Raw genomic sequence first — 26,143 nt, 5'->3', positions numbered from 1 at the left:
TAGCATATTGTATTCATAAAGAATAAACCACAACTGTAAACTTGAACTTTGTGTTTGTAATTTCTTGAAGCTGTAACATTTTATTTTGTATTCTTATAGAGAAAATATACAATACCTCTTTTGGATTTTACTTATGCACAACTATTGACTAATATGCACACATTTCCGTCTTTACATACACATTGTTTTTGACAGCATTCTTACCCCATAGGATACTCCTACTTTAGTCATTATTTTTAACAATATGTAATGAAATGCACTTTGAGACAAATGTGTGTTTTAAAATAAGGTTTTCCCATGTCCCTGTTCCTAAATTAAAGGAGCCCCAATCACACCTTGTTAACTTTGCAGCCTTATTGTCTATCCTGAGAAACTGGTGTTTTCTATTGTTGTTATCCTGAGAGGATTTTTAAAATCTGAAATATTTGATAGCGTACATGAATAATTAAAACTGATCTAAGATGAAGATTTTTAGCAATAGTTTTGTCATACTTATGCTGAAGTTTCTGCAGTATTATCTTCTTGTACTTTGACAAATGTCATATAGTTTGGCTAGTTCTCAAAACTAGCCATTGTTTGTTGATTTCACCCATCAGCTGCAACGATGTCACAGCTGTCTGCTGATGAAGAGGTGCAATTACAAACACTCCTCATGAAGCTTCTGAGAAGCATCAGTGACAAGATCTCTGGAGCACCATCCACTAAATACGCTGAAGAGATTCTCCTCCACTTGGAGGAGACCGATAAGAATTTCCACAAGTAAGGCTTCTGACAGGCAGTGTCATTGCTCTAAAATCAGGACATTTTTGTGCATGGGAGAGGTGATTTTTGTTGGGACTTTTCTTTCAGCTACGAGTTCGTCAGATACCTCTGTCAGCATGTGGATGGCTCTCTCGGGACAGTGGTGGACGATGAAATACAGAACCTGACCAGAGGAGGACATCATGCAGTTGGATCAGGACATGACACCTTAATTCATGTTGTGACTCGAAGAACAAGAGACTCCGCTCAGTTAGTGCAGCTCAGTATATTCTTTTGAGTATTTTTATTAATTCTTATCACCTTTTTTTATTTTTTTTTATTTCAGCTGACAGATTATTTTCTTGTTCTGTAAAACCTCAGTGGCGCAGGATTTAGATTGTTATAGTTCATAATTACTCGTGGCTCAACACCTTTTTAGCATTCTCATTGATGAGTTATAGAAAGATCAAATATCCTTTTATCCTTACATATAAAACTAATACATTTCAAAGTCCAAAAGATATGCAACATTTCCATAAGGTTCCTACATAGTCTGGAAAAAAATACAAAAATTAAGGAGTATTTCGGAGGTCAGGAAGGGTATGGAAAAATATGTTTTATTTCCAGACTCTGTTCCCTTTTTCTTTGTTCATGTGGTGAATTTATTAAAATAGTAGAACATATCATAGTGTTTTTTATGCTGTTTTTGATTAAAAATGATGCATATGTGCATGAAAAAGATGACATAATGCTAGCTATATATTATAGCTATGATTTTCTGTTCTTCATCTTCAGCTCTCTGTTTGTCCATCCATCGGTCAGTCAGTCGGTCCTTTCTATATTTAAAGCCTGTCTTATGAGAAAACACAAGCCATAAAATTCATTTTAAAAGTTTTGCGTTCGCACTTAAAACATGATACAAAATTGGGAGGAAAATATAAAAATGTTTTGAAAATTATGTAATTTTAGGGAAAAAAAATACAAATATTTTTCTGCTGCTTTAATATGTTTTTGCCATGCTCATTCACATACTACTGTCTAAATGTGCATTTTTGTCTATAAACTGAGTTGCAACAGTTGTTTGTAGGGCAGGCTTTGCCACCATCCACTAAAAATACCATTTACATATAAATACATTTTTTTCTCTCTATGGATGTGGGAAAACATTTTTATTTAATCCCTTGATTATTAAAACAGCAAAACCATTTTTAAAAGGGTTTTGAATATTTATTAAAATTGATTAATGTTGGGCTACTTCCTCTCTCTGTTACAGGTACCATCAGATGATCCAAACATTGAAAAACACCATGATGGTGGTTGTAGAGTCGCTGATCAACAAATTCGAGGAGAACCAGCTGGGAAAGGAGGAGATGTACACAGTGATGGAACACCGTCAGTCTAACAGCCAATACGCTGATAACTGCTCAGACAGCGACTCTTCCTTCAACCAGGTCTGAGATACAGGCTATCTGAAGGCATTGCAAACAAAAAAGTTAGATAATTGAGTGAATTCGGTTTTGTATTTCAGCTTTATTCTCTTTTTCTATTTGTAAAGACTTTAAACTCTAATTTCAAAAAGATGTTCTAAAGGAGTGCAAGTCCAAACAATCACCTGATTTAAACAGAACTATCTTATGCTGCTTTAGCCTGAATATTAATAACTAAAGCTGTTTAAATGAATATTATTGTTTTATTTTTCTTTTCTTTTGGGACTTCAGAGTTATGCATTCATCAGACAGGAGCAGCTGCAGGTGCTGGCTGAAAAACTTGACTCCAGCAGGCCAAAAGAGGTACAAGAGAAAATGTTGACATAATACTGCAAATTTTTTCTCGCTGTCCTAGAAAGCATAATACCATAGAGGACTGGCTCCAAATAGAGTGTTTGCTCTGTAAATCTGAGGTTTAATGTTTATTAGGAAATATAAACCAACAAGATTTACACACCTAATTGAGTTTCCTTTATGTTGTAGCCCTTCAGAGTGAACTGCCTGTGTTTAGTGGGATCAATAGCCACACAGTTGGCAGTATTTGATGTCAGTGTGATGAACAGTTTGGTTTGGGTAAATGATGTAAATCTGTGTTTAGGTGCGCCGTGAGGCTCTGCAGGCTCTCTGCTGTGCTCCTCCGCCTGATGTGCTGAGCTGTGAGAGCTGGAGCACTATGCGTAGGAACCTCTGCGCAGCTCTTACTGAACCCGAACTCAGTGTGAGTCCTCATCTGCTCGGTGCCTCAACCATCCATGTCAAAGTTACATTGCATCTGTTCCTTACTGAATCAACAACAGTTGGGGTTTTGTTTTCAATCTCCCAAAAAGATGATTAGCCAGAAAATAGCCAATGATTGGTGAGTTTGGAAGAGCTTCAGAGATTCACAGCTCAGGTGGGAGAGTCTGTTGACAACTAGTTGTCATTCTGTCCACTAATCTGGTCTTTAGAGTGGAAACAAAAGTTATTGTTGAAAGAAAGTCATGAAAAGTCCTACTTTTGCTTTGAGAGGACAAAGAAAACATGTCGAAGATGATGTTTGGATCAGTTGTTTTTTTCCTCAAAGATATTTTTTATTGCATTTTAAACAATAAATCAACAAATTGGATAGTTAAGATGCACATTAGGTTATGATGAATATTGTCAGCCAGTATGTATGCCAGAGAAACCGAGCATATAAATGGAAACTTGTCAGCATCACAACTGAAACAAGTCCTACATCAATTTAACTGAACAAAATGCTTAAAATGTCTACTTTAATCAATCTCTGTGCTCTGTTTCTTATTAGGATAGGACCCATATATAAATAAAACCTATTTTAAAAAGCCTTATATGATAAAATCTGTGTTTGAACACTTAGACAATGTTCTAGAAAATGTCCCTACAGCCTGTCGAACAGATCCTCTGGTTGGTTGAGACCAAAATTGATCTTTTTGGCCTACATGCGAAGTGCTTTGTGTGGGGTACGACTGATGCAAGAAAGTAAGGGACCAATAACTCACCTGTCTGGGGCTGCAGGAAACTGAAGAATGGGTCAGAGGTTTACCTTCCAGCAGAACAATGATCCCAAACATAGAGCCAGAGCTGTATTCTTTTGTTGTTTATTTGTTAAAGACATTTTTAATCGTATATCCATTTCTTGCCCTTCACAATTTCAAACTTTGGGTTAGTCTATCATGTTACAAGAAAATCACAATAAAATATATAGAGGTTTGTGTGTGTACTGTTCAAGGGGTAGGAATACTTTAGCAAGGCACTGCATATTTTTTAGTTTTTGCTTTGTGTGTGCGTTTCTGACTCTCCTCTTCCCTTTCACCGCTGTCAGGAGAATGTGCTGCAGTTTTTTGCTAAAAGCTTCTCTTTATCTCCGCTGAGCGTGACCCGTGAGATCTACACCAGTTTGGGTAGGCTACTCTTCTTAGACCCTCCTTGTTAAAAATGTATTAATTTAAATTAAAACCTAAAATCCCTGAGGTATCTGTGAAATTACTGTCTTTTTAGTTGCCTGTTGGCCCCACATGTTAATGCTAGTACTTTATTAAACAGTAAGTGCTTTCACTAAATAGCCTTGCTGACTTATTTTGTTTATAGACCTAGGAGGTGCAGCTGATGTCTGTATCAATATGTGTGTATTTTGGATGGAATATATGAATCCATACCATTTATTTTTCCTTTTTCTATGCAGCAAAGAGTGTGGAATCAGGTTTCTTGTCCCAGAGGCTGAGCTTCCCTACTGGATCAGCTACTGTTGACATCAACAGTCCTCAGATAAGTCTTCTTCTCAAACAGGTGCTGCCAACATTTCTAATGATCTTCTAAATCTCTGAGCCCACAGAAACGTTTGTCTCATGTTTTATTTGTTGTCGTTCTCTCAGATTCGACTGATGAATGACTTTCAGAAGGAGGTGACTACCTTCTGGATCCGTCACCCAGAGAAGTGAGTTCTGTCTGTGAAATCAGCTTCTACTTGGTTCTTTTTCTTTTGACATACTGACTTACACTGTAAAATGTTTTCATGTGTCTTTTTAACTTGCTTCAGATATATGGAGGAGATTATAGAAAGCACATTCTCCCTTTTGTCCTTCCATCATCAACATGGCTTAACTGGAACAGAGAAAACCCTGGAACCGGTCTACTTGTTCTCATTACTGGATATTAAGGCCACCTGGTTTAAAAAATGGATGGTGTGTTTGGCATTGGAACATATGATTTAGATTTGTTTATTTCTTGCTCACTCATTTTTTTTTTTTTATGCACACAGATTCAACTAACATTCCTCTTTCTTCTCTCAGCATGGCTACTACAGCAGGACAGTGGTCCTCAGGCTCCTGCAGAAAAAATACAAGACTCTGGTTAGTGATTCAGTCAGTCATCTCAGCTGCTTTCTTGTATTTTCCACACAAAAGTAAAACTCGGGAGAAGCAGCTGAGCTTTGGGATATTTTACTGAAGCTACCCTCACCAGCAGCAACAAACCATTGCCTTTTGTGTTTTAGTTACAGAACTTCAACAAACTGTTACACAAAATTCACATAATTCATTACCTTAGAAACAGAATATTTCCTGCCAAACTCAAATTCGCGAACAGGTGCTGTTTAAAGCTGCATGCTACATCAAAAAAAAAAAATAATCTGGCAAAAGGTCAGTTTTGCAGTAATTTTGATTTAATTTTTTTTCCAGAGGTTGTATTTCCTGTACTAGTGTCTTCGCCCATGTAATTTTATTTGGTTTTTATTTAATGTGAAAATCCTTAAAGGTTAAAAAACATTATCTAAATCGAGGGCATGTTTTATCTTAGATAAAAAGTTATGTAACAAATGTAAATAGTAAACATTTAAAAAACAAATGCTTACACCTACATAAATATGTCGTATTCAGCAGTAGATAGTTCTCACAAGCTGTGGCTAAAGTCTGGAAAACGGGACTCGGAAACAAGAGTTGGGTCACAAAATTCATCGCCAAGGATTATAAACGTCTGGAAAAATGTAGGATTAGTTATTTTCCAGATTGAGATGAATATACAATCCAGATCATAGAGTGTTGGAAAAAAATTTCAGCTATTTTCTACAAAATCTAAAAACAAAATCTAAAAACATGAATCTATTTTTTCTTATTCTTCAACAAGCATATTTTTACCCATATATTTGGGTTATTTGGGGATTACATGGACTAATACTGAAGCCGAACTAACACCATGATAATGTTAATATCTGTACTTGTGATGTACTAGAATAATGTACTACAAAACGTATGAGCCAAAATACAATTTTAAATCTTTTTTTAATTTTAAATGTTAGCAACTGTATTTGTATTTTTTGTAGAAAATGTACATTTCCATGTTTAACATTGTGTTTTGTGTTAAAGAAAGGAACTGGTTGTATGTCTTTATTGCTCCAGTACTGAAAATATAACAAATGTTTGCCAAAATAATGACTGAAGTCAATAGCACACTTCACCGCTACCTAATAAAAACTTTAAACTCATTATTTTAGCTTAGTATTTAGATGTTAAAGCCTGTAATGAAAGACTGTGTAAACTGCATTTTTTTACTGCTGATTTACTAACAGATTTCCTGTTATTTTGATGGGCTCCTCAGATTGGTTGACTTGACTTTGATAGATGAAAACCTGATGTTATCACCTGTTTTACAGTATGTTCAGAAAACCCGTTTTCTTAAAACTAGAACTCTCCATTTTCCTGGAGAAGGATACCGTGGCAAAGACTCAGTTAAATATTTATTATTTGGACCAGTGTCACAGCAATTTAGATTTATTTTTTAAGATTATTTGCACTAGTGACTTTTATTCAGTGGTTTAGTCAGGAAATGGTCAGACAGAAAAGGGGGAAGACATGCAGCAAAGCTCTGGAACTCCAGACCGCTACGTTGGGGAATAACAACCTCTATATAAGGAGCTCCTGCTCTACCGCTTCACCACATGCCACCCCAGCAATTTATTTTTAAGTCAAACATGACTGAATGCTTACTGACTTTTGGGAGGATTAATATTACTTCACAAAGAGATATCTTTATAATCAGTAAGAATCCTTGCCAGCTTGCACTTCTCTTGCTTCACAGTGCAAGTGGACTGCAGTGACATACCTGTTTTAGGGGAGCCCATCGTAAATGGCCTCTACATTTTCAAAAACAATGACAAAATCCTTTGTTTTACTTTGTTTTTTCCAGATTGTAGCGGCTCTTCAGCAGTGTTTGCATTACAGTGAGTCTTTTGAACGTGGTACAAGTGAGTCCACTGATTCTCACGTGGAGGAGCCGAATGACCCTGGTAAGGAAAACAGAGTAGAAACTAATCGTTTCTTCCTCAGGTTTAATGTTTCCCTCTGCTGTTATAGTTTGAGTTATTGGTCCCTGACTTTGCACTAATTTTAGTGATGGATGATATGAGTTAAATCATGGACATAGAGGGAAGTTCAGGAAGCCTACCAAGTAGGTTTAGACCTGTGTCATGAAAACACAGATTCCATTTAATATTTTACCTTTGTTTTACCATCAAATGCAAAGAATTCCTCAGGTCATCATAAAAATGCTGTTGATTTGATCTGATTTGACCAAAATGCTACAAAAGTACAGGTCATCAAACTGTGTAAAGTTGCTGCTGTAGTACATGAAGAAAGAGTTTTCTGGTAAATTCTGATCGTCCCGTCATAGATTTACTGGTGACATTTCTGGTATTTTCTCACATTTAAGGCAAATTTTCCAACCTTTCTTTTTGTTTGCTCTGAGATTTTCATCAAACTCAAGTTAAATCTTTAATTTCCATATGAAGAGACTACTTAATTCAAAAGAAATGCTGGAGAACAGGAGACGGTCTGGTCGAGGTGTTTTCTCCTGGAGCCCAGCAGGGCTCCTTGAGGCTAAACGCTGTGACTTTGTCATAAATGAGTGGTAATATTCCCCTGTTACTTTTATACTTTATAGTTGGACTGCCAGAAGTCGCAGCTGTGCTAGTTTGTTTTATTGTTCTGCACTCCAGAGTCTTAAAAGATGACACACTGTCTTAAATCTTGCACCATTTGGTATTATTTATTTCGTTTTATGAGCAAGCAACTGTTTAGTCATTTTATTAATCTAAGCTATTGGTTTTGAATTAGTGATTATAGGTAGGGATGCACAATTTCCTTATTTAATATTCTGCTGCATTGGTCAGTTGGTTACTTGGTAATAAAATGCAGTTCTGTTGTTTTTATATGCAAGCAAAGCTTACTTTAAAGCGTCTGAAAAATCAGTGAAAATAAAATGAAAATTAATGTTTGATCTGAATAATGATGGAGGTAAAACTAATATGTCCAGGCTTAAAGGAGAAATATTATCTTTATTTCTCTTTTGACAGAATTTCAACAATTTAAGTCTTTTTACAGGTTAAAGTTATGAGTAACAAACCAGCCATGGCAGTGAATCCTGTCATTACTAACAATGTTAGTTCAGCACATCTTTTCTCATCTATGTCATCTAACTTTTTCTCATTTTGCTTTTCAGGTTTGCCACAGACAAGCGTTTATACCAGAAAGGAGCTTGAATATGCGTTCTTTGTCCACTCTTTGTGTGTTTTGGGTAAACTCATCATCTACACCAATGGACGGAAACTATTTCCCATCAAAATAAGGAAGCACAAAGGTGTGGTTCTAGGCTTTCTACATACTTGCAACATCGATTCAGGAATGTTTTTCTGTGTAGTTAAGCTATAAATAAGGACTAAAGCGCTTAATATCACATTTCTCATAGAAGTGAACAATTGGAGTTAAATGGGCACAGATCTTAATTATTTACTATTTTTTCATGTGTGCTTTGTTGTTCTCTCTTGAGGTCATTTTTGCAATCCCTGATCTTTGCAATCATATAATGACACAGGAATGCTTATAGTCAGCACCGATATGTACCACTCCCTTCATTCCTCTAATGGAGCAACCTTCTTCCTCTCCATCCCATCTTTATCATTAATTAAGTTACATAATACTGTGAGTGGGAGAAAGTCTGACAGTTAAACCAGACACATCTTCTGGCATGATGGTGAAGAGAGGGGGTCTGCCAGTCGATGCTGGGATGCAGGTTTTTTTATTTATTTTACTGTCTAGACCGAGAGCATAAGACCGACTAGCTAATTTTTGTTTGCGTTTCAGATCCAATCACTCTGACAGACCTGATTGTCATCCTGATTAACATCATGTGTCGACACCCTCACCCTTTGAGCAGCGACACCTCACTGACAGATGTGTCACATGCGCTCCAACACGTCGAAGGTCTGTCCATGGGTTACGTGCTCCTGCCTCCCTGCCTGTCTCTCCCCATGAGACAGACAAACACTCCTCAGACCAAAGTTTTATCTGCTAACCTTGCACTGAGTCAGTTACTTCTCTAGTAGTTCTTTATGCGTTTTTATGGCCTCTATTGTTCTGACTCAGGAATCTTCCAGTTGCAACAGTAATCAATAATGTTCTCCTTGTTGACTTCATCAGCTTATCATTTCCGTCGACTGCTGTAAGTAGTCATGTGGAGCAAGTCTTTTTTTTTTTTTTTTTTTCTTAATAAGCGATATAAAGTTAACAAGAAGCTCTCCAGAGTTTTTTTTTTTTTTTTATAGAAGTGAGATGATGTTGCAGGATAGAGGAAGCAGATGCACTCAGAAATCAGTTCACAGCGAAATGATGTACCATTGGGATTAATCGGATTTTAATCAAAAAAGTGAACATAAGCAAGAAAAGTGAAAAAAAAATACCTCGTAATTCACTCTCTTTTTTGGATAATGTTTGTTTCCACTATTTGCTGTCCTATGCTTGAATATTGAATGTGAGTAACAGACGTACAACCAGTTACCCATAGCTGGGTTGTAAACCCACCTGCAACTGGGTGTAGACATTATCCTGACTGTGGATTCACTCATCCGAGATCGGTTTCTCTATATAACTGGTTCATTAGGAATACCCAGACATCCTTCTTAGTGACCATCTTGAGCCTTTCTGGGGGATCCTTGGGCATTACCAAGCCAGATTTGAAAATCTGCTCTTTAATTAATTTCCTACAGAGTTTCCACTCGATAGGAAAGGCCCAAAAAAACCTACAAAGGGAGCCATCCAGAAGGCAATCTAATGAGATGCCCAAACCACTTCAAGTAACTCCTTTCAACAAGGTGGAGTAGCTGCTCCTCTCCAACGCTGTGCTCCGGTTCAGAGTAGAGCTTTGATATAAATGCTATTCATTGACGTCTTTCATCACTAAATTCATAATATATTGCAGAGACTTAAAAGTTTTTTTTATATGTATATAATATATAAACCCTGAATCATCTGCAAACATTAATGGATTACAGCAATCATTCACAGTTGCACAGCATAGTATGTAAGCAATATTTAATATAACAAAGTAGTTGAAATTAAAGTGGAAACAGTTTGTGTTTTGTTTATATCCTTAGGCTCCCTGTCGCCCAGCTGTCTGGTGATGGAGGTGCTGCGGATGTTATGTGAACAAACAGAATGTGCTGCTGATTGTCTTTACCAGACTCCTGTCATTGAGGCTCTGCTTGCACCTGTTGCTGTCCTCAGTGCACAACAGGTCTGTGTCTCACACACGAAAATGCACACATACACAATTTATGAGCTGATAGAAGTCATAAACCAGAGGTGCCCATGTCCAGTCGTCGAGAGCTACTATTTTGCAACTTTTGCATACATTCCTGCTTCAAAACATCTCAATCAAATGACTAAGCATATTATTCAGCTGTGCAGAGTCTGGGTATGAGCCATTGATTTTTGTTCAGGTGTGTTGGAGAAGGGATGCATCAAAATGTTGCGTGATAGTTGTTCAAAAACCTAATGAAAAATGTATTAGTACTGTTGGACAAACTAGGTATACCGTGTAATTTAACTGCTGGTTGAACCACCTTTTGCTGCACTGCAAAAAAGGGATTTCCTTGTCAGTCTCTCACATTATTGCAGAGGAGCATTTATCCTGCTCAGATTTACAATGTTGGTTCAGTTCATTCCCTATTGTGGCTCCTTTAATAGGTTTTATGGTGTTATTATTGTGTATAATTATGTGTTTTAATTATAGATTTATTACATTTTATTAACTCCCATGTTAAGACAAGATAAACTATAATTAATATAGGCAATCCTATTTTGCATTATCGTTACTTTTTTTCTGTTTTTGTCCATTTTTTGGTTCTGTGCTCATATCTGTAAATTTACAGACTACGATGGGGAAGCCTGCAGCAACACAGATCCTCATTGCTGATATTCTAGCCCGCATCGCAAACACTGACAGGGGATTAGCGCTTTTCCTATTTGAGAAGAATCTTGTTGGCCATGGTGAAAGGTAAGACACTGATTAAGCCTGATTAAATGGACATTAATAGGTGCTGGAGTTGACCAGGTCAGTAAGCGTTAAAGTAACTTTGTTTATTGGACATTGCAGCTTCTGTCTACACCACCCATGCACAAAGTGCATGTTTGTATATAATGCACACAAACATTTGTGTTTTTATCTCTTTTCAGCATCTTTCCCTCTTTTCTGTGTCCTCTGCAGAACCTTTGCAGCTCACATCATCGTACAATTCACCCTGAGGCTGCTGAATGAAGCCATGCCATCACTGAGTGAATCAGATGTGTCTCATACATTATGTGGAGCTTTCATCTTTGTCTGTCAGCAGATGTACAACACCTGTGAGGGTCTGCAGGTGCTCCAAACATATGGTCTGCACAAAGCCATTGCTGCTGCATGGAAAAAGGTACAACTGCAACATTTTCCAACTCAATCCTATGAACTTATGGTTATAAATTGCACCCTTGCTAAACAACAGTCCGAGTAGTGCAACTATCTCAGTGTTGTTTTGTAAAGATGTTCCTTTAACAGAAATGTAAGGGTTTCCATTATGCTACCCTGAACCTTCAGCTCTCGGAACTTAATTACTCTGAATCCTCAATCTCCCTTTTGTCGTTTACACTTCTACAGTTTTATTCATGTAAATTGTATACAGCAGCCTACAAATTGAAGGACTGTTGGATTAAGCCCTGTCATAACAACATATGAAAACAAATGAAAGGTTGGGATAGCTTCAGTTAAACAGAAAAATCAACTCCAACTATAGATTTTTATTTATTTTGACAGCTGATTATTTTAATCTAAAACCTTGGTCAAATATTAACTTGTATTTACCATTCAGGTTTACTTCCTCCTGACTTTATTTCATTTGAGTTAAATATTAGCATAGCTATTAGCACCAGCCAGGATGTACTCCAGATTCTGTACTCACACCCTTTTATTCCTTTATTGAATGTAAAATAGTAACAATTTCTTAATAATTTTAAATGTTTCATTTTTGATTTAAATAAAAAAATACAATGGTTTTCATGGCTTTCATTCAGATTGCATACATCCATTGTTGGAGATCAGAGGTGTTCAAAGTCAGTCCAGTGTCCTGCATGTTCTAGATGTTTGCCTCTTTCAAACTTTTTCTGTGTTTTCTTTCAAACCGTTAAATCCAATTTAGTCAGAACAAACCCAGTGATGGGGAAAATTGACAAAATGGCAATAGTTCAGAGAAGGGGTCTCAAACTCCAGTTCTTTGGCACTAGCGTCCTGACTCAGACCACCTGCAACGTATGGCTGAATCCCCTCCTTAGCATGCGGTCAAGTTCTGCTAACTCCTGCCAATGATGTAGTTGTCAGGTGAGTTGAAGCTGAGATGCATCTACAAGCTGCAGGACACCAGGCCTTGAGGACTGAAGTTTGAGACATTTAGAGGAACAATGTACGTAAAAACATTAACCTAAAGAAAAACAAGGATGAAACAACAAGGAGCTCTGCAAAAATTGATCACGTTGATCAATTTTAGTATGATATGAGGAAGAGATTTCTTCTAGTTTAACTGCTTTACTTGTTTTTGTTTTAAAGACAAGTTCTCTATCAGAAAGGATCCCAACCCCAGTTTCGGGAGCCTGCACTGCAAGATCCACCCAAGAAACGGCAAACATGTGAGATCACACACACACACACACACACACACACACTTGTTTTGCTATATGTAGTGAGGACCATGTGTTGACTCCCATTGACTTCCATTGATTTTCAGTCATTTTCAACCCTTTCTCTGCCCTAACCCTGACAACAACCCTAAACCTAACCATTACCAGTGCATGCCTAACCCTAACCTTAACCTAAAGTCAATTCACATCTTAGTCCTAAACCTAACCGTTAGCAAAATAGGTCGTGAGGACCAGCAAAATGTCCTCACTTTGGTACAAACGGTCCTCAATTTGATGGTGAAATCGGGAAAATGGTTCTCACTGTGATGCCAAGACAGGAACACACACACACACACACACACACACAAACACACACACACAAACATAATTGTAATCATGACTTGACAGTAAAATATATTATTAGTGTTATAACAGTTTACTGAGTATTTTTTGTTTGCTTGACCTATCACTGCAGAGAATTTAATAATGCTTTGTACATAAAGTTTACTGCTTTTAACAGTTTTCTTTTCCTTCTATCAAATATAAACGTATTTCCACGTGCAAAAACAGTCCTGCAGGTTAATTTATTAAATGTTAATCAATAAAAGCCAACAGCTATTGGCCACAACGTAAAACTAATGCCTGCCAAGAACAGACCTTTGAATCCATTACAACAGATAACCTATACAGTTTGTTTCTGTTGCTGTAAATTGTGGTTCAAAAGTAGTATGAACAATAATTGACAAGATATCATAAAATAAGTTATCAGTTTACCTTTGATACTATGTCGAATCCCCTTGCAAAGTTGAGTGCAGCACATTGAACTCAATAGCTCTTTATTTATGTGATGTTATTTTAAATAATAGTTATATTTTAAAGTTTTTGATCAAATAAATTTGACTTTACTGGATTGTTTATTTTACTTTGCATCAAGCGTAATTAGATTTTTCTGTTTTTTGCTGTGTTTTAAAACACTTCCTCCTAATTGTATAGAAATCTTGTTCAGCAATGATTCAATGTGTCGAAGATTAAATGTCTCTTGATTCTGAACCCTTTTATAAATAGATTCCCTTAATGAGTGGCTAATAAATATGTAATAAGCCAGTTATTAAGCTGCAAATGCTCTATAAGCTACTAATGGGGAGCTACTACATTATTGAAAGAATGGGAGAGAAAGAGGGTGACCTCTGCATTGACAAATGGGGATTCTGCTTCATTGTAACAAATGTATTTATAAACCCTTCATAGGATTAATCCATTAATGTAGAATTGTTCTGTTAAGTTTATAACTATATGAGTTTACATTCTAATGTTGAACAATAATCCTCCTTTTCTGAGGTGCTTGATAATTGCTCTTCTTGTTCTGGTGAGCTTGCTAAATAATATATATGTCTGAAAAATCTTGAACAGCTTAAATGTGAAACTTGCATTTATCAGAACAAAAGTGTCTAATTGAGAGTAGAACCTTGTATTATTGGTGCTGATTGTTAATTGGGAATTGTTTTCGCTGTCTGTGGTTTCATTGTGGATCTGAAACAGGCTTGTCTGGGAGGAGACTTTGTTGGGCAGTCTGCTGAACTTTGCTGCAACCCCTAAAGGCCTTTTGCTGCTACAGCAGACCGGGGCCATCAATGAATGCATCTCCTACATGTTCTCTCGCTTCACCAAAAAACCACAGGTAATACAGTGAATACAGGTCCTAATCTTTTTAACATTTCTGCAAATACGTCTAATCCTCGCTCCTATGCCTTGTCATTTGTTTACTAGTTTGGCTTTGTCTCCAGCAGATTTTCAAGTTGCATGAACATTTTTACCTTTCTCTGTATTGGTGGCTGCTTAAGCTTCAAATTATAGAGACGAGTTATTTGAAATAATCTCTGTAAGAAAATCAGACTCCTGATGGGAACCACCATGACCAGTCCATTTGACACTTACCACAATCCAGCATAGAAGTAACAAATGGTACATGTTGATTGAATTCGTAACGGCAAGAACATGTTTCTTTGTGATGATAATTTAGGCTGTAGCTATTGTGGCAGATTAAGGCAAGGGTATCCATTGAAAAAGAAAGGGGAGCTAGTGGTAACCTTGAAATGGAAAAGCTGAAAGTGAGCAATAGCTCTGCTTCATTTAGGAAAAAAGTCAAACATTTATGATTATTGTTGTCAGTTCTGAAACAGATACTCACAAGAAACTGGATTTAAGTTCATTTCTAAAGGACTAGTTGGAACACACATAGGTTCCGAATCTGCAGTACATTTGTGTTTTATTTCTGCTGATGACCTGTGCTCCAGAAGGAGTTTGCTGAAATAGCAAGCTGATGTTAGCTTGCCTTCTCACTGCTTTCATATGACTCTTTAATAATGCTACTCTTAGCATGAATTCTAGAGGTTACAAATGATTAGGTGTTAAGTTAACGGACTGCTTTGAGCCTAGTGGTGTTTAGCTACTAGTGTTTCAGCTGCAGAGCAGAAGCTGCATCAACCAAAATGGTCGATCCATTCCTGTTCTCTCATTAGATTATGCTCACGTACTAAAATACCATGATGATTTACATTTTACGTTGCATTTTCCCTCAAAGCAGAGATTACAGAGGAAGCAGAATCAGGCAAAAATAATTAAGAGTAAGAATTTATTGACTACATTGTCTTTGGGATCGTTTGAAGCTGTTATTGAGACATAAAAAAAAGAAATTTAAAGACACAGCCTCACTAGAACTGTGTTTTTAAACAGGTAACCGTTCAAAAATGGCTGTGTGTACATTCAGAGCAGCTCCCCTTTCTCCAGGACAAGTTTTGGCTCCATGTGCTATGATGCAGGGTTTTTTTTTTGTTGTTGATTATTTCTGGAAAAAATACACATCTAGTCGTGGAGGTGAATCCGTTTGACCAACAGGCCAGCAGCTGACTGAGTGAGGACACAATGAATGTAGTGTGCCATTAGCCAAGGACATCTTAGAACTGACCCGCAAGAAACATCTGCACCTTGTAGCTCTTCATGTTGCTCAAATCAGGCAGAGGTTCAAACACCAGGGAATAACAACATACAAGTTGAGTGCTTTGTGGTTGGAACATCGGTGAGATTTAATTGTTGTGGTGCTGACTGCTACTAGGGATACAAACCTTCAAGATTCCATTCTGTGGATTCAGATACTGAGGGAAAATCCTCAAAAATACAAGTAGTATGGTATTATTTAGGTCTGTGGTTAAATGTGACAAAAACTCAGAAGTGCACACAAACAACTAATTACTGCGTTCTTTGTATATGTAGCTGTGTTGGGTACTAAAGTAGATGTGGCTCAGCAACCCGACCTCTGTGGGTGTATGACTTCCATGTATAAGTTGAATGGACCATGAAAATCGGTTTCAGGAGAGTAAAAAGTAATTTTTAGAACTGTGAATCATCCAAAGTGTCTGTCGGAGTCACAAATTACTGACCTGGAATAACAGCTTTGTGCAGTATTTGTCTTATGTAAGCCAAGTATATTATCCTGCCTTCATAGGATTCAACCTCCCTGTTTTCAGTGATAAGGATTGGTATGAATAGACTGTAATCATAGTCTTCAACGATATTGTTGGAACACCTTTTATACAATTCTTAAAATGATTAACTTATGTTGAGGCTTGTTTAATTTCCTTATGTAATGCGGATGTTTATGTTCAACTGATTGTTATTCACAGTAGTAAGAGTTACAGGTCTCAACTAAGATAAAGGATAACTTAAAGTGGCTATTACAGTGTCTAGCAAAAGTATTCACATACCTTGAACTGAAGTCCTGCTTTCAGTTTTCTACAAACCATGTAAGAAGGTACTGTGGTCAGCTGAGACCAAAACCAAACCTTCTGGCCAACATTCAAATTACATTCAAAATGTATGGAAAATAAGAACCCACCACTTTCCACAGTGAAACAAGGAGGTGGCAGCTTTATGCTATGGGGATTCTCTTGCTCATCAGGGATAAGAAAACTGTTTAAAGTTAATGATAACATGGATGAAGCAAAATGCTGGAAGAAAACCCCTTAGAGGCTACAAAAGAAGTGAGGCTGGGAGAGATTTTCTCCTTGAACGATGACGGTAAACATACAGTCAGAGCCCCAATGATCAAAGATCAAAACCCAGACCTCTCCAAGTGAGAATCTGTGGCAAGACATCAACATTGTTGTTTGCAGATGCTTTCCATCCAATCTGAATGAACTTGTGCTAATTTACAAAGAACTGTAAATGGTAAATGACCTGCACTCTTGTATAGTGCTTTATCAAGTCTCAAAATCAGTTATACACACATTCCCACACTGACAGAGGTAAGCTACATTGTAGCCCCAGCTGCCCTGGGGCAGACTTACAGAAGTGGGGCTGCCATACAATTGGCACTACCGGGCCCGCTGTCCACCATCAGCAGGCTGGTGAACGACTGAGAGGGACAGGGCGGCGGCTCGAACCAGCAACCCACCGGTTACAGTATGAACCCCTACCACCTGAGCCACAGACACCCCAGAATAGAAAAACTTCTGTAAATTCCAGACCTGCCAGGCTGGTAGATATAACACTCCAATATATATATAATATAATATACAAAAGACTTTGGTGGTTCTACAAAGTTTTAAAACAGGGGAGCCCCGTACAAGTAAATGCATCTGGCACTTTTTATATCTGTATTTTACCTTCCACCTCACACCCATGCGATTTTTTTGCATTGGTCTATTACACAAAGTCCAAATGCAATTTATAGAACTATTTGGTTCTGATGTGAAGAAACATGAACAAGGTGAAGGGCCATTAAAACCAAAGAAGTAAAAAGGAAAAATACTAATTATTAGATTGGTCAAAGAATATACATTTGAATTGTCTCCTACTTTAATTAAACAGTACAAACATGTAGTTAGCTTTCGTGCTCCCATCATCAATGCAGCAAAACAGTGACTTTAAATTCTGTTTCTCACTTCTTTGGTTTTCCTGAACAATACTTCTGTTACTTTGTTGATCCTTTTTCTCCTGACAGACGCAGTGTTATTTACTGAAGCCTGTTAATCTTTTTAGTATTCAGCTGGTGCTTTGATGCTGAAGCAGGATTTGTAAGATTTATATTTTAGACATGCATAGCCCAGTCTTACATGCAAATTTTGGCTAACTCCCTTTGGACCTAATTTACTGACATTCTCTGCACAGTTTTGTAATTGGCATTTCGAATGGACATTGTACTTTAATTACAGCATGTCATTTTATTTTTTCTAGTTTTTTATGTGAAATTGTGTTGTAATTAATGAAATCCTTGCTAAACATTTTGTATTTTCTTTTATTAAATGTGATTTGTTTTTTTCCCTGAAGATTCAATTGCTTGTTTGATGTGCACCTTCTTTTAATAATTGTCTTGTCTGAATGAGTCTGTTTGTTTTTATTGCAGGTGAGTCGCTGCGAGAAGTTTGGATACGGAGTAATGGTGACACAGGTAGCAGTGACTGCTCCAGGGGTTGCAGCTCTGCACAGTTCGGGTAACAAAGTGCTCATTTGTACAAACACTTGCCTGCTGGGATGCTTAAGGCTTGAATTGTAAATTGCTGTGCAGCCGTGTGAAGAATAGTTAAATTGTTTGTCTCAGGGGCTGTTCACTGTAAAATGTTGATGCGTTTAGTTGCTGTATGACAGGAAATAATGTGCTTAACAAATCAGATGCAAGTAAGGCTAACTAAAATAACCTCTTTAGAAGAGAAAAGGAGGTAAATGATGTGCATTTGTTGCCAGAAGTTTAAACATACTCATCATATGCAGAAAGATATTTAATTTTGGAGCTTTGATTTAAAACAATTATAATTTTAATCATTTTTAAAAACAAGAATATACATATTTGTTATTATTTCCTCTAATTTCCTTTAAAAAGATTCATACTTGAATAGATTAATGGAAGTCTTTTGATAAGTGAAGTTGAAAATTCAAGACCAAGGCCCATTATCATCTGGTCAGTGACCATACTTGACTGTAGCATGCTAAACAACTGTTCATAAGTACAAGTCATTTCTATCTGTGTGTTTTGACCATTAAAAGAGCGCCTGCTTACATGGACAAGCCGAATCCCTTCTGGAGTAAAGATTTATAGTCGGATGAGGCAAAGGTTGAAATATTTGACCACTTTAAAAACACAATATGTTTGGCGGAGGCAAAGTGAGGCTTTTAGATCCAATGATTCAAGCATGAGGGTGGCAGCATCATACTGTGGGGCTGATTCACTTCCACTGGGACTGGTACATTGAACAAAGTGGGTGTTATGATTATTTTAACTAAAATTAATAGCTATATATTTGAAAGTTTGACACAATTGGGGGTTCTGGGAACCTTGTAGTTCAGTTTGTAAAGCAGGTGCACCATATGCGGCCAATTTAGTCCTTGAAACTGCTTTTCTGGGTTCAAATCCTGACACCAGGCTGTTTATCGCATGCCTTTCCCTTCTCTCTCCACACTACTGTAAACCTATTAAATAAAGGTTTACAGCGGCGGCACACAAATATAAAAAACGTTTGGGTGTTCAGACAGGAGAACGATCCCAAACACATTGAACTGCCATCAGAATATTTCCCCATTGCTTTCATGAGTGAATGGAAACTTTTGACTTGAACTTAACGTGTTTATTGAAGGTGAATATTTAAAGAAAACATTTTTTACCTTTAGGTTTTGTCAGATCGCTGGTTGTAGAGCTTTGGTCGTCTCTCGAATGTGGAAGTGACGATGCCAGAGTTGTCCATCCCAGACCAACCCCCATGGACCCCATAGACAGAAGTTGCTTCAAGGTGAGCTCATGGGGTCATAACAGGGGTCATTTGAGCTACTTTTAGAGGTCACACAAAGAACCACAGCGTCTTCCAAGCCATTTCTTTACACAGCATTTCTAGAAAAGCTTCTTCCCTTTCATATTTCTTCTTTCTTCGAGGAACTTTTAAAGAGTTTAGAATTATTTCAGTTCATGTTGTCCTCATTTGTTAGAAATGTTTTCCAAACAATGTTGGATAAATGAAGAATAACTCAAATGTGTCCTTGCTACACAAAGACATTGTGTGGCACAAGGTCTGTATCATGCTCACTTTAAAGTACCACCATGGTTCTCCATCTCTGCTGAGAGAGCTCTCTAAATACTGCTCGCTGGTGCTTACTGCTGTTTTTATTAATATTAATTTAGTCGGCAAATTACAGGGGTTGGACAATGAAACTGAAACACCTGTCATTTTAGTGTGGGAGGTTTCATGACTAAATTGGATCAGCCTGGTAGCCAGTCTTCATTGATTGCACATTGCACCAGTAAGAGCAGAGTGTGAAGGTTCAATTAGCAGGGTAAGAGCACAGTTTTGCTCAAAATATTGAAATGCACACAACATTATGGGTGACATACCAGAGTTCAAAAGAGGACAAATTGTTGGTGCCCGTCTTGCTGGCGCATCTGTGACCAAGACAACAAGTCTTTGTGATGTATCAAGAGCCACGGTATCCAGGGTAATGTCAGCATACCACCAAGAAGGACGAACCACATCCAACAGGATTAACTGTGGATGCAAGAGGAAGCTGTCTGAAAGGGATGTTCGGGTGCTAACCCTGATTGTATCCAAAAAACATAAAACCACGGCTGCCCAAATCACGGCAGAATTAAATGTGCACCTCAACTCTGTTTCCACCAGAACTGTCCGTCAGGAGCTCCACAGGGTCAATATAAACGGCCGGGCTGCTATAGCCAAACCTTTGGTCACTCATGCCAATGCCAAATGTTGGTTTCAATGGTGCAAAGACCGCAAATCTTGGGCTGTGGACAATGTGAAACATGTATTGTTCTCTGATGAGTCCACCTTTACTGCTTTCCCCACATCCAGGAGAGTTACGGTGTGGAGAAGCCCCAAAGAAGCGTACCACCCAGACTGTTGCATGCCCAGAGTGAAGCATGGGGGTGGATCAGTGATGGTTTGGCTGCCATATCATGGCATTCCCTTGGCCCAATACTTGTGCTAGATGGGGGCGTCACTTCCAAGGACTACCGAACCATTCTTGAGGACCATGTGCATCCAATGGTTCAAACATTGTATACTGAAGGCAGTGCCGTGTATCAGGATGACAATGCACCAATACACACAGCAAGACTGGTGAAAGATTGGTTTGATGAACATGAAAGTGAAGTTGAACATCTCCCATGGCCTGCACAGTCACCAGATCTAAATATTATTGAGCCACTTTGGGGTGTTTTGGAGGAGCGAGTCAGGAAACGTTTTCCTCCACCAGTATCACGTAGTGACCTGGCCACTATCCTGCAAGAAGAATGGCTTAAAATCCCTCTGACCACTGTGCAGGACTTGTATATGTCATTCCCAAGACGAATTGATGCTGTAATGGTCGCAAAAGGAGGCCCTACACCATACTAATAAATTATTGTGGTCTAAAACCAGGTGTTTCAGTTTAATTGTCCAACCCCTGTAGGTAATAAGGTCATGCTTTTTAGTGCAGCTGTAGTTTGCAGAAATCTGAGAGTTTATTGTTGGTTTTTCTGTAATTCAATCTAAGAATACAAGTTTCTTCAAAGAGTTGATACAGATGCCAGTGGGCAGGAAGGATTTCCTGTAGCGGTCAGCATTACATCACATCTTTAAGAAGCCTCTAGCTTAACATACTCTGTTTTATGACAATCTGATGAAAAGGATGCTCAGGGTTCTCCATAATGTCCTGTTTTTTTATGAAGAATCCTTCTTTGAATAATCATCTCCAGAGGTTCCAGAGCACACTCCAGAACAGAGCCAGCCATCTCTACCAGCTTGCTGAGCTTTTTTAAGTCACAGGCTCTAGTGGTGCTAACCCAACAGATGATGGCAGAAGAGAACACACTCTAAACAACAGACATATACAGGTCCTTCTCAAAATATTAGCATATTGTGATAAAGTTCATTATTTTCCATAATGTCATGATGAAAATTTAACATTCATATATTTTAGATTCATTGCACACCAACTGAAATATTTCAGGTCTTTTATTGTCGTAATACGGATGATTATGGCATACAGCTCATGAAAACCCAAAATTCCTATCTCACAAAATTAGTATATTTCATCCGACCAATAAAAGAAAAGTGTTTTTAATACAAAAAACTTCAACCTTCAAATAATCATGTACAGTTATGCACTCAATACTTGGTCGGGAATCCTTTTGCAGAAATGACTGCTTCAATGTGGCGTGGCATGGAGGCAATCAGCCTGTGGCACTGCTGAGGTCTTATGGAGGCCCAGGATGCTTCGATAGCGGCCTTTAGCTCATCCAGAGTGTTGGGTCTTGAGTCTCTCAACGTTCTCTTCACAATATCCCACAGATTCTCTATGGGGTTCAGGTCAGGAGAGTTGGCAGGCCAATTGAGCACAGTGATACCATGGTCAGTAAACCATTTACCAGTGGTTTTGGCACTGTGAGCAGGTGCCAGGTCGTGCTGAAAAATGAAATCTTCATCTCCATAAAGCTTTTCAGCAGATGGAAGCATGAAGTGCTCCAAAATCTCCTGATAGCTGCATTGACCCTGCCCTTGATAAAACACAGTGGACCAACACCAGCAGCTGACACGGCACCCCAGACCATCACTGACTGTGGGTACTTGACACTGGACTTCTGGCATTTTGGCATTTCCTTCTCCCCAGTCTTCCTCCAGACTCTGGCACCTTGATTTCCGAATGACATGCAGAATTTGCTTTCATCCGAAAAAAGTACTTTGGACCACTGAGCAACAGTCCAGTGCTGCTTCTCTGTAGCCCAGGTCAGGCGCTTCTGCCGCAGTTTCTGGTTCAAAAGTGGCCTGACCTGGGGAATGCGGCACCTGTAGCCCATTTCCTGCACACGCCTGTGCACGGTGGCTCTAGATGTTTCTACTCCTGACTCAGTCCACTGCTTCCGCAGGTCCCCCAAGGTCTGGAATCGGCCCTTCTCCACAATCTTCCTCAGGATCCGGTCACCTCTTCTTGTTGTGCAGCGTTTTCTGCCACACTTTTTCCTTCCCACAGACTTCCCACTGAGGTGCCTTGATACAGCACTCTGGGAACAGCCTATTTGTTCAGAGATTTCTTTCTGTGTCTTACCCTCTTGCTTGAGGGTGTCAATAGTGGCCTTCTGGACAGCAGTCAGGTCGGCAGTCTTACCCATGATTGGAGTTTTGAGTGATGAACCAGGCTGGGAGTTTTAAAGGCCTCAGGAATCTTTTGCAAGTGTTTAGAGTTAACTCGTTGATTCAGATGATCAGAATCAGAATCAGAATCAGAAAAGCTTTATTGCCAAGTACGTTTTTGGACATACAAGGAATTTGTTTTGGCGTAGTCGGTGCAATACAATACAGATTAAACAGTATAAACATATCTACAATATAATATAAATATATGTGCACAGTTTTAAGTGAGTGAGAGTAAATATAGAGCAGTATAAGATGCAAGAGCAATACAACAGTGCAGGTGATCATTGTGCAAGTAAAGCAGTGCAAGTAAAGCAGGAGTCCAAGCTGAGCGTTAATGTAACGCTTAGAGTTACAGGTTACAGGTGTCCTGTCAGCAAAAAAAGGGGGGGTGTGGGGGAAAGGGAGAGTGTCAGTGTGGTTTCCGGGCTTTGTTAACCAGGCTGGTGGCAGATGGGAAAAAACTGTTCTTGTGGCGTGAGGTTTTGGTCCGGATGGACCGCAGCCTCCTGCCAGAGGGGAGAGTCTCAAAGAGTCTGTGACCGGGGTGGGAGGGATCAGCCAGAATCTTCCCTGCCCGCTTCAGGGTCCTGGAGGTGTACAGTTCCTGGAGCGACAGTAGACTGCAGCCAATCACCTTCTCAGCAGACCGAATGACACGCTGCAGCCTGCCCTTATACTTGGCTGTAGCAGCGGCGTACCAGATGGTGATGGAGGAGGTGAGGATGGACTCAATGATGGCTGTGTAGAAGTGCACCATCATAGTCTTTGGCAGGTTGAATTTCTTCAGCTGCCGCAGGAAGAACATCCTCTGCTGGGCTTTCTTGATGAGGGAGCTGATGTTTGGCTCCCACTTGAGATCCTGGGAGATGATGGTTCCCAGGAAGCGGAAAGATTCCACAGTGTCAATTGTGGAGTCACAGAGGGTGATGGGGGCAGGTGGGGCTGGGTTCTGCCTGAAGTTCACAACCATCTCCACTGTCTTTAGAGCGTTGAGCTCAAGGTTGTTCTGGCTGCACCAGTCCAACAGATGGTCCACCTCCCATCTGTACGCAGACTCATCACCATCAGAGATGAGTCCGATCAGGGTGGTGTCGTCCGCAAACTTCAGAAGCTTGACAGACTGGTGACTGGAGGTGCAGCTGTTGGTGTACAGGGAGAAGAGCAGAGGAGAGAGAACACAGCCTTGGGGGGAACCGGTGCTGATGGTCAGGGAGTCAGAGACGTGCTTCCCCAGCCTCACGCGCTGCTTCCTGTCAGACAGGAAGTCAGTGATCCACCTGCAGGTGGAGTCGGGCACACTCAGCTGGGAGAGCTTCTCCTGTAGCAGAACTGGGACGATGGTGTTGAAGGCAGAGCTGAAATCCACAAACAGGATCCTGGCGTAGGTTCCTGTGGAGTCCAGGTGCCGGAGGATGAAGTGAAGGGCTAGGTTGACTGCATCATCTACAGACCTGTTGGCTCTGTAGGCAAACTGCAGGGGGTCAAGGAGGGGGTCGGTGATGTCTTTTAGGTGTGAGAGCACAAGGCGCTCAAAGGACTTCATCACCACAGAGGTCAGGGCGACGGGTCTGAAGTCATTAAGCCCTGTGGTCCTTGGCTTCTTGGGAACAGGGACGATGGTGGAGGACTTGAAGCAGGCTGGCACATGACATGTCTCCAGTGAGGTGTTAAAAATGTCCGTGAAGACTGGAGACAGCTGATCAGCGCATGATTAGGTTCATAGCTCGTTTAGAGACCCTTTTAATGATATGCTAATTTTGTGAGATAGGAATTTTGGGTTTTCATGAGCTGTATGCCAAAATCATCTGTATTAAGACAATAAAAGACCTGAAATATTTCAGTTAGTGTGCAATGAATCTAAAATATATGAATGTTAAATTTTCATCATGACATTATGGAAAATAATGAACTTTATCACAATATGCTAATATTTTGAGAAGGACCTGTAGATCTGCAGTATCTTGCTGCAAACACTGAAGGACTGAAGCTTCATCAAGACGTTATGTCTGCTCTGTCCCTTCTTGTAGACACCTTCCATTCAAGTCAGTCATTCAGGTGAAGACCAAGATTTGTATACTCTTCCACTTATTTTCCCTTGATGGAAATAATTTGCTTATTAACCATAAGCTTATGGTTGTGCTTATAGATATTTTCTAGCTGGGTCCCTAGCTAGTGTTGTGAAGCGTAAAAAAGTATGGAATCTTATTGTTCTTACTTTCCAGATCTGGATAAGTAATGAAAAAAGAACGAAAGAAGAAAAAATTTCAGTTTCCAAACTGTCAATTCCATTTTCCAAAAGACAAAAAAAAAAGTCAATATTTTATGTTTAAAAACATCCTATATCTTTTTTTTTGTGGCACTAGTGGACTTTTTTTCAGTTTTTCTGAAAGTAGGCAGACAGGAAATGGGGGTGGAGAGAGGGGGAAGACATTTCTTCGTGTCACCAGGCCAGGACTTGATCCAAGGAAAGCCGTGTCGAGGAATGAGGCCTCTGTACGTGGGGCATGTGCCATTAGCCCCACCTCTGTTATCCTTTAACCTGAGTTTTTTATTATAGCGCTCTGCATCAGTTTGGTTCTGGCTTGGAGCTTGCTGATTAACTCACACTCTTTCAAATTGAAGCCTTATCTAAAGACATCTTTATAAACTGAAAGCGTATCAAAGATCACAAACTGTTCTCTGAAATATCCATCCTGATTTGAAAAATCTAAACATTTCAAATTTTGATATTGAACTATTTAAATTTTAATTTAGGTGCTAAAAAAAACAGTAAAACAGACTTTTGCCACACTGCCAAATCAGAAGAACACTTCAGGATTATTTCCTGAAAAATTAAATGCACAGATAATAAACCCAACTACACGCATTTTTAAGGGAAATGCTTTGCACTTGAATGTCCTGTATTTTATCAAAAGCTGTTAATAAATCTAGAAAATCAATACTGGGAATTTTGAAATGTAAGATCTAGGAAGCCTGTTATGGGTAGAAAAGTTTTAGTTTTACATTGGACTGAATTTGTCTGTTGTCTCTCCTACCTTGCCTGAAATTTTTATTTGAAGCTTCAGGGTCTGCTTGTGTGTGGCCGACACTGTTGCCTGACAGGAGCCAAGTCATCTCACTCGGTAAAACTAGCTGAGTGAATACAAACCGTTAGTGAACTGTGTCCTCAACCCTGCCACTGGCTGCATTAAAGCCTACCTTATTTGTGTCAGCTGCCTGTTACATACAGGTCCTTCTCAAAATATTAGCATATTGTGATAAAGTTCATTATTTT

At 39.0% G+C, this 26,143-nt stretch overlaps 1 protein-coding gene across 5 annotated transcripts in view; it reads left to right on the top strand.

Annotated features, from left to right (window-relative positions):
• The window catches only part of tbc1d32 (TBC1 domain family, member 32), a 111,226-nt gene that overhangs the window by 2,309 nt on the left and 82,774 nt on the right, over window positions 1-26,143 (top strand). For all 5 annotated transcript variants that reach the window (XM_047388059.1, XM_047388058.1, XM_047388060.1 and 2 more), the window contains exons 2-21: window positions 597-759; window positions 850-1,011; window positions 2,015-2,192; window positions 2,460-2,531; window positions 2,827-2,946; window positions 4,051-4,129; window positions 4,411-4,514; window positions 4,601-4,662; window positions 4,765-4,909; window positions 5,018-5,077; window positions 6,909-7,008; window positions 8,220-8,357; window positions 8,861-8,980; window positions 10,150-10,289; window positions 10,927-11,051; window positions 11,262-11,463; window positions 12,630-12,709; window positions 14,240-14,378; window positions 18,102-18,189; window positions 19,361-19,479. In XM_047388059.1, the coding sequence (XP_047244015.1) occupies window positions 597-759; window positions 850-1,011; window positions 2,015-2,192; window positions 2,460-2,531; window positions 2,827-2,946; window positions 4,051-4,129; window positions 4,411-4,514; window positions 4,601-4,662; window positions 4,765-4,909; window positions 5,018-5,077; window positions 6,909-7,008; window positions 8,220-8,357; window positions 8,861-8,980; window positions 10,150-10,289; window positions 10,927-11,051; window positions 11,262-11,463; window positions 12,630-12,709; window positions 14,240-14,378; window positions 18,102-18,189; window positions 19,361-19,479 (2,396 nt within the window). The remainder of the gene's footprint in view (window positions 1-596; window positions 760-849; window positions 1,012-2,014; window positions 2,193-2,459; window positions 2,532-2,826; window positions 2,947-4,050; window positions 4,130-4,410; window positions 4,515-4,600; window positions 4,663-4,764; window positions 4,910-5,017; window positions 5,078-6,908; window positions 7,009-8,219; window positions 8,358-8,860; window positions 8,981-10,149; window positions 10,290-10,926; window positions 11,052-11,261; window positions 11,464-12,629; window positions 12,710-14,239; window positions 14,379-18,101; window positions 18,190-19,360; window positions 19,480-26,143) is intronic.

This window comes from Girardinichthys multiradiatus, chromosome 15, assembly GCF_021462225.1.
Source record: "Girardinichthys multiradiatus isolate DD_20200921_A chromosome 15, DD_fGirMul_XY1, whole genome shotgun sequence".
In the NCBI taxonomy this organism is placed as follows: Eukaryota; Metazoa; Chordata; class Actinopteri; order Cyprinodontiformes; family Goodeidae; genus Girardinichthys; species Girardinichthys multiradiatus.
This window is presented reverse-complemented; position numbering and strand designations above follow the sequence as displayed.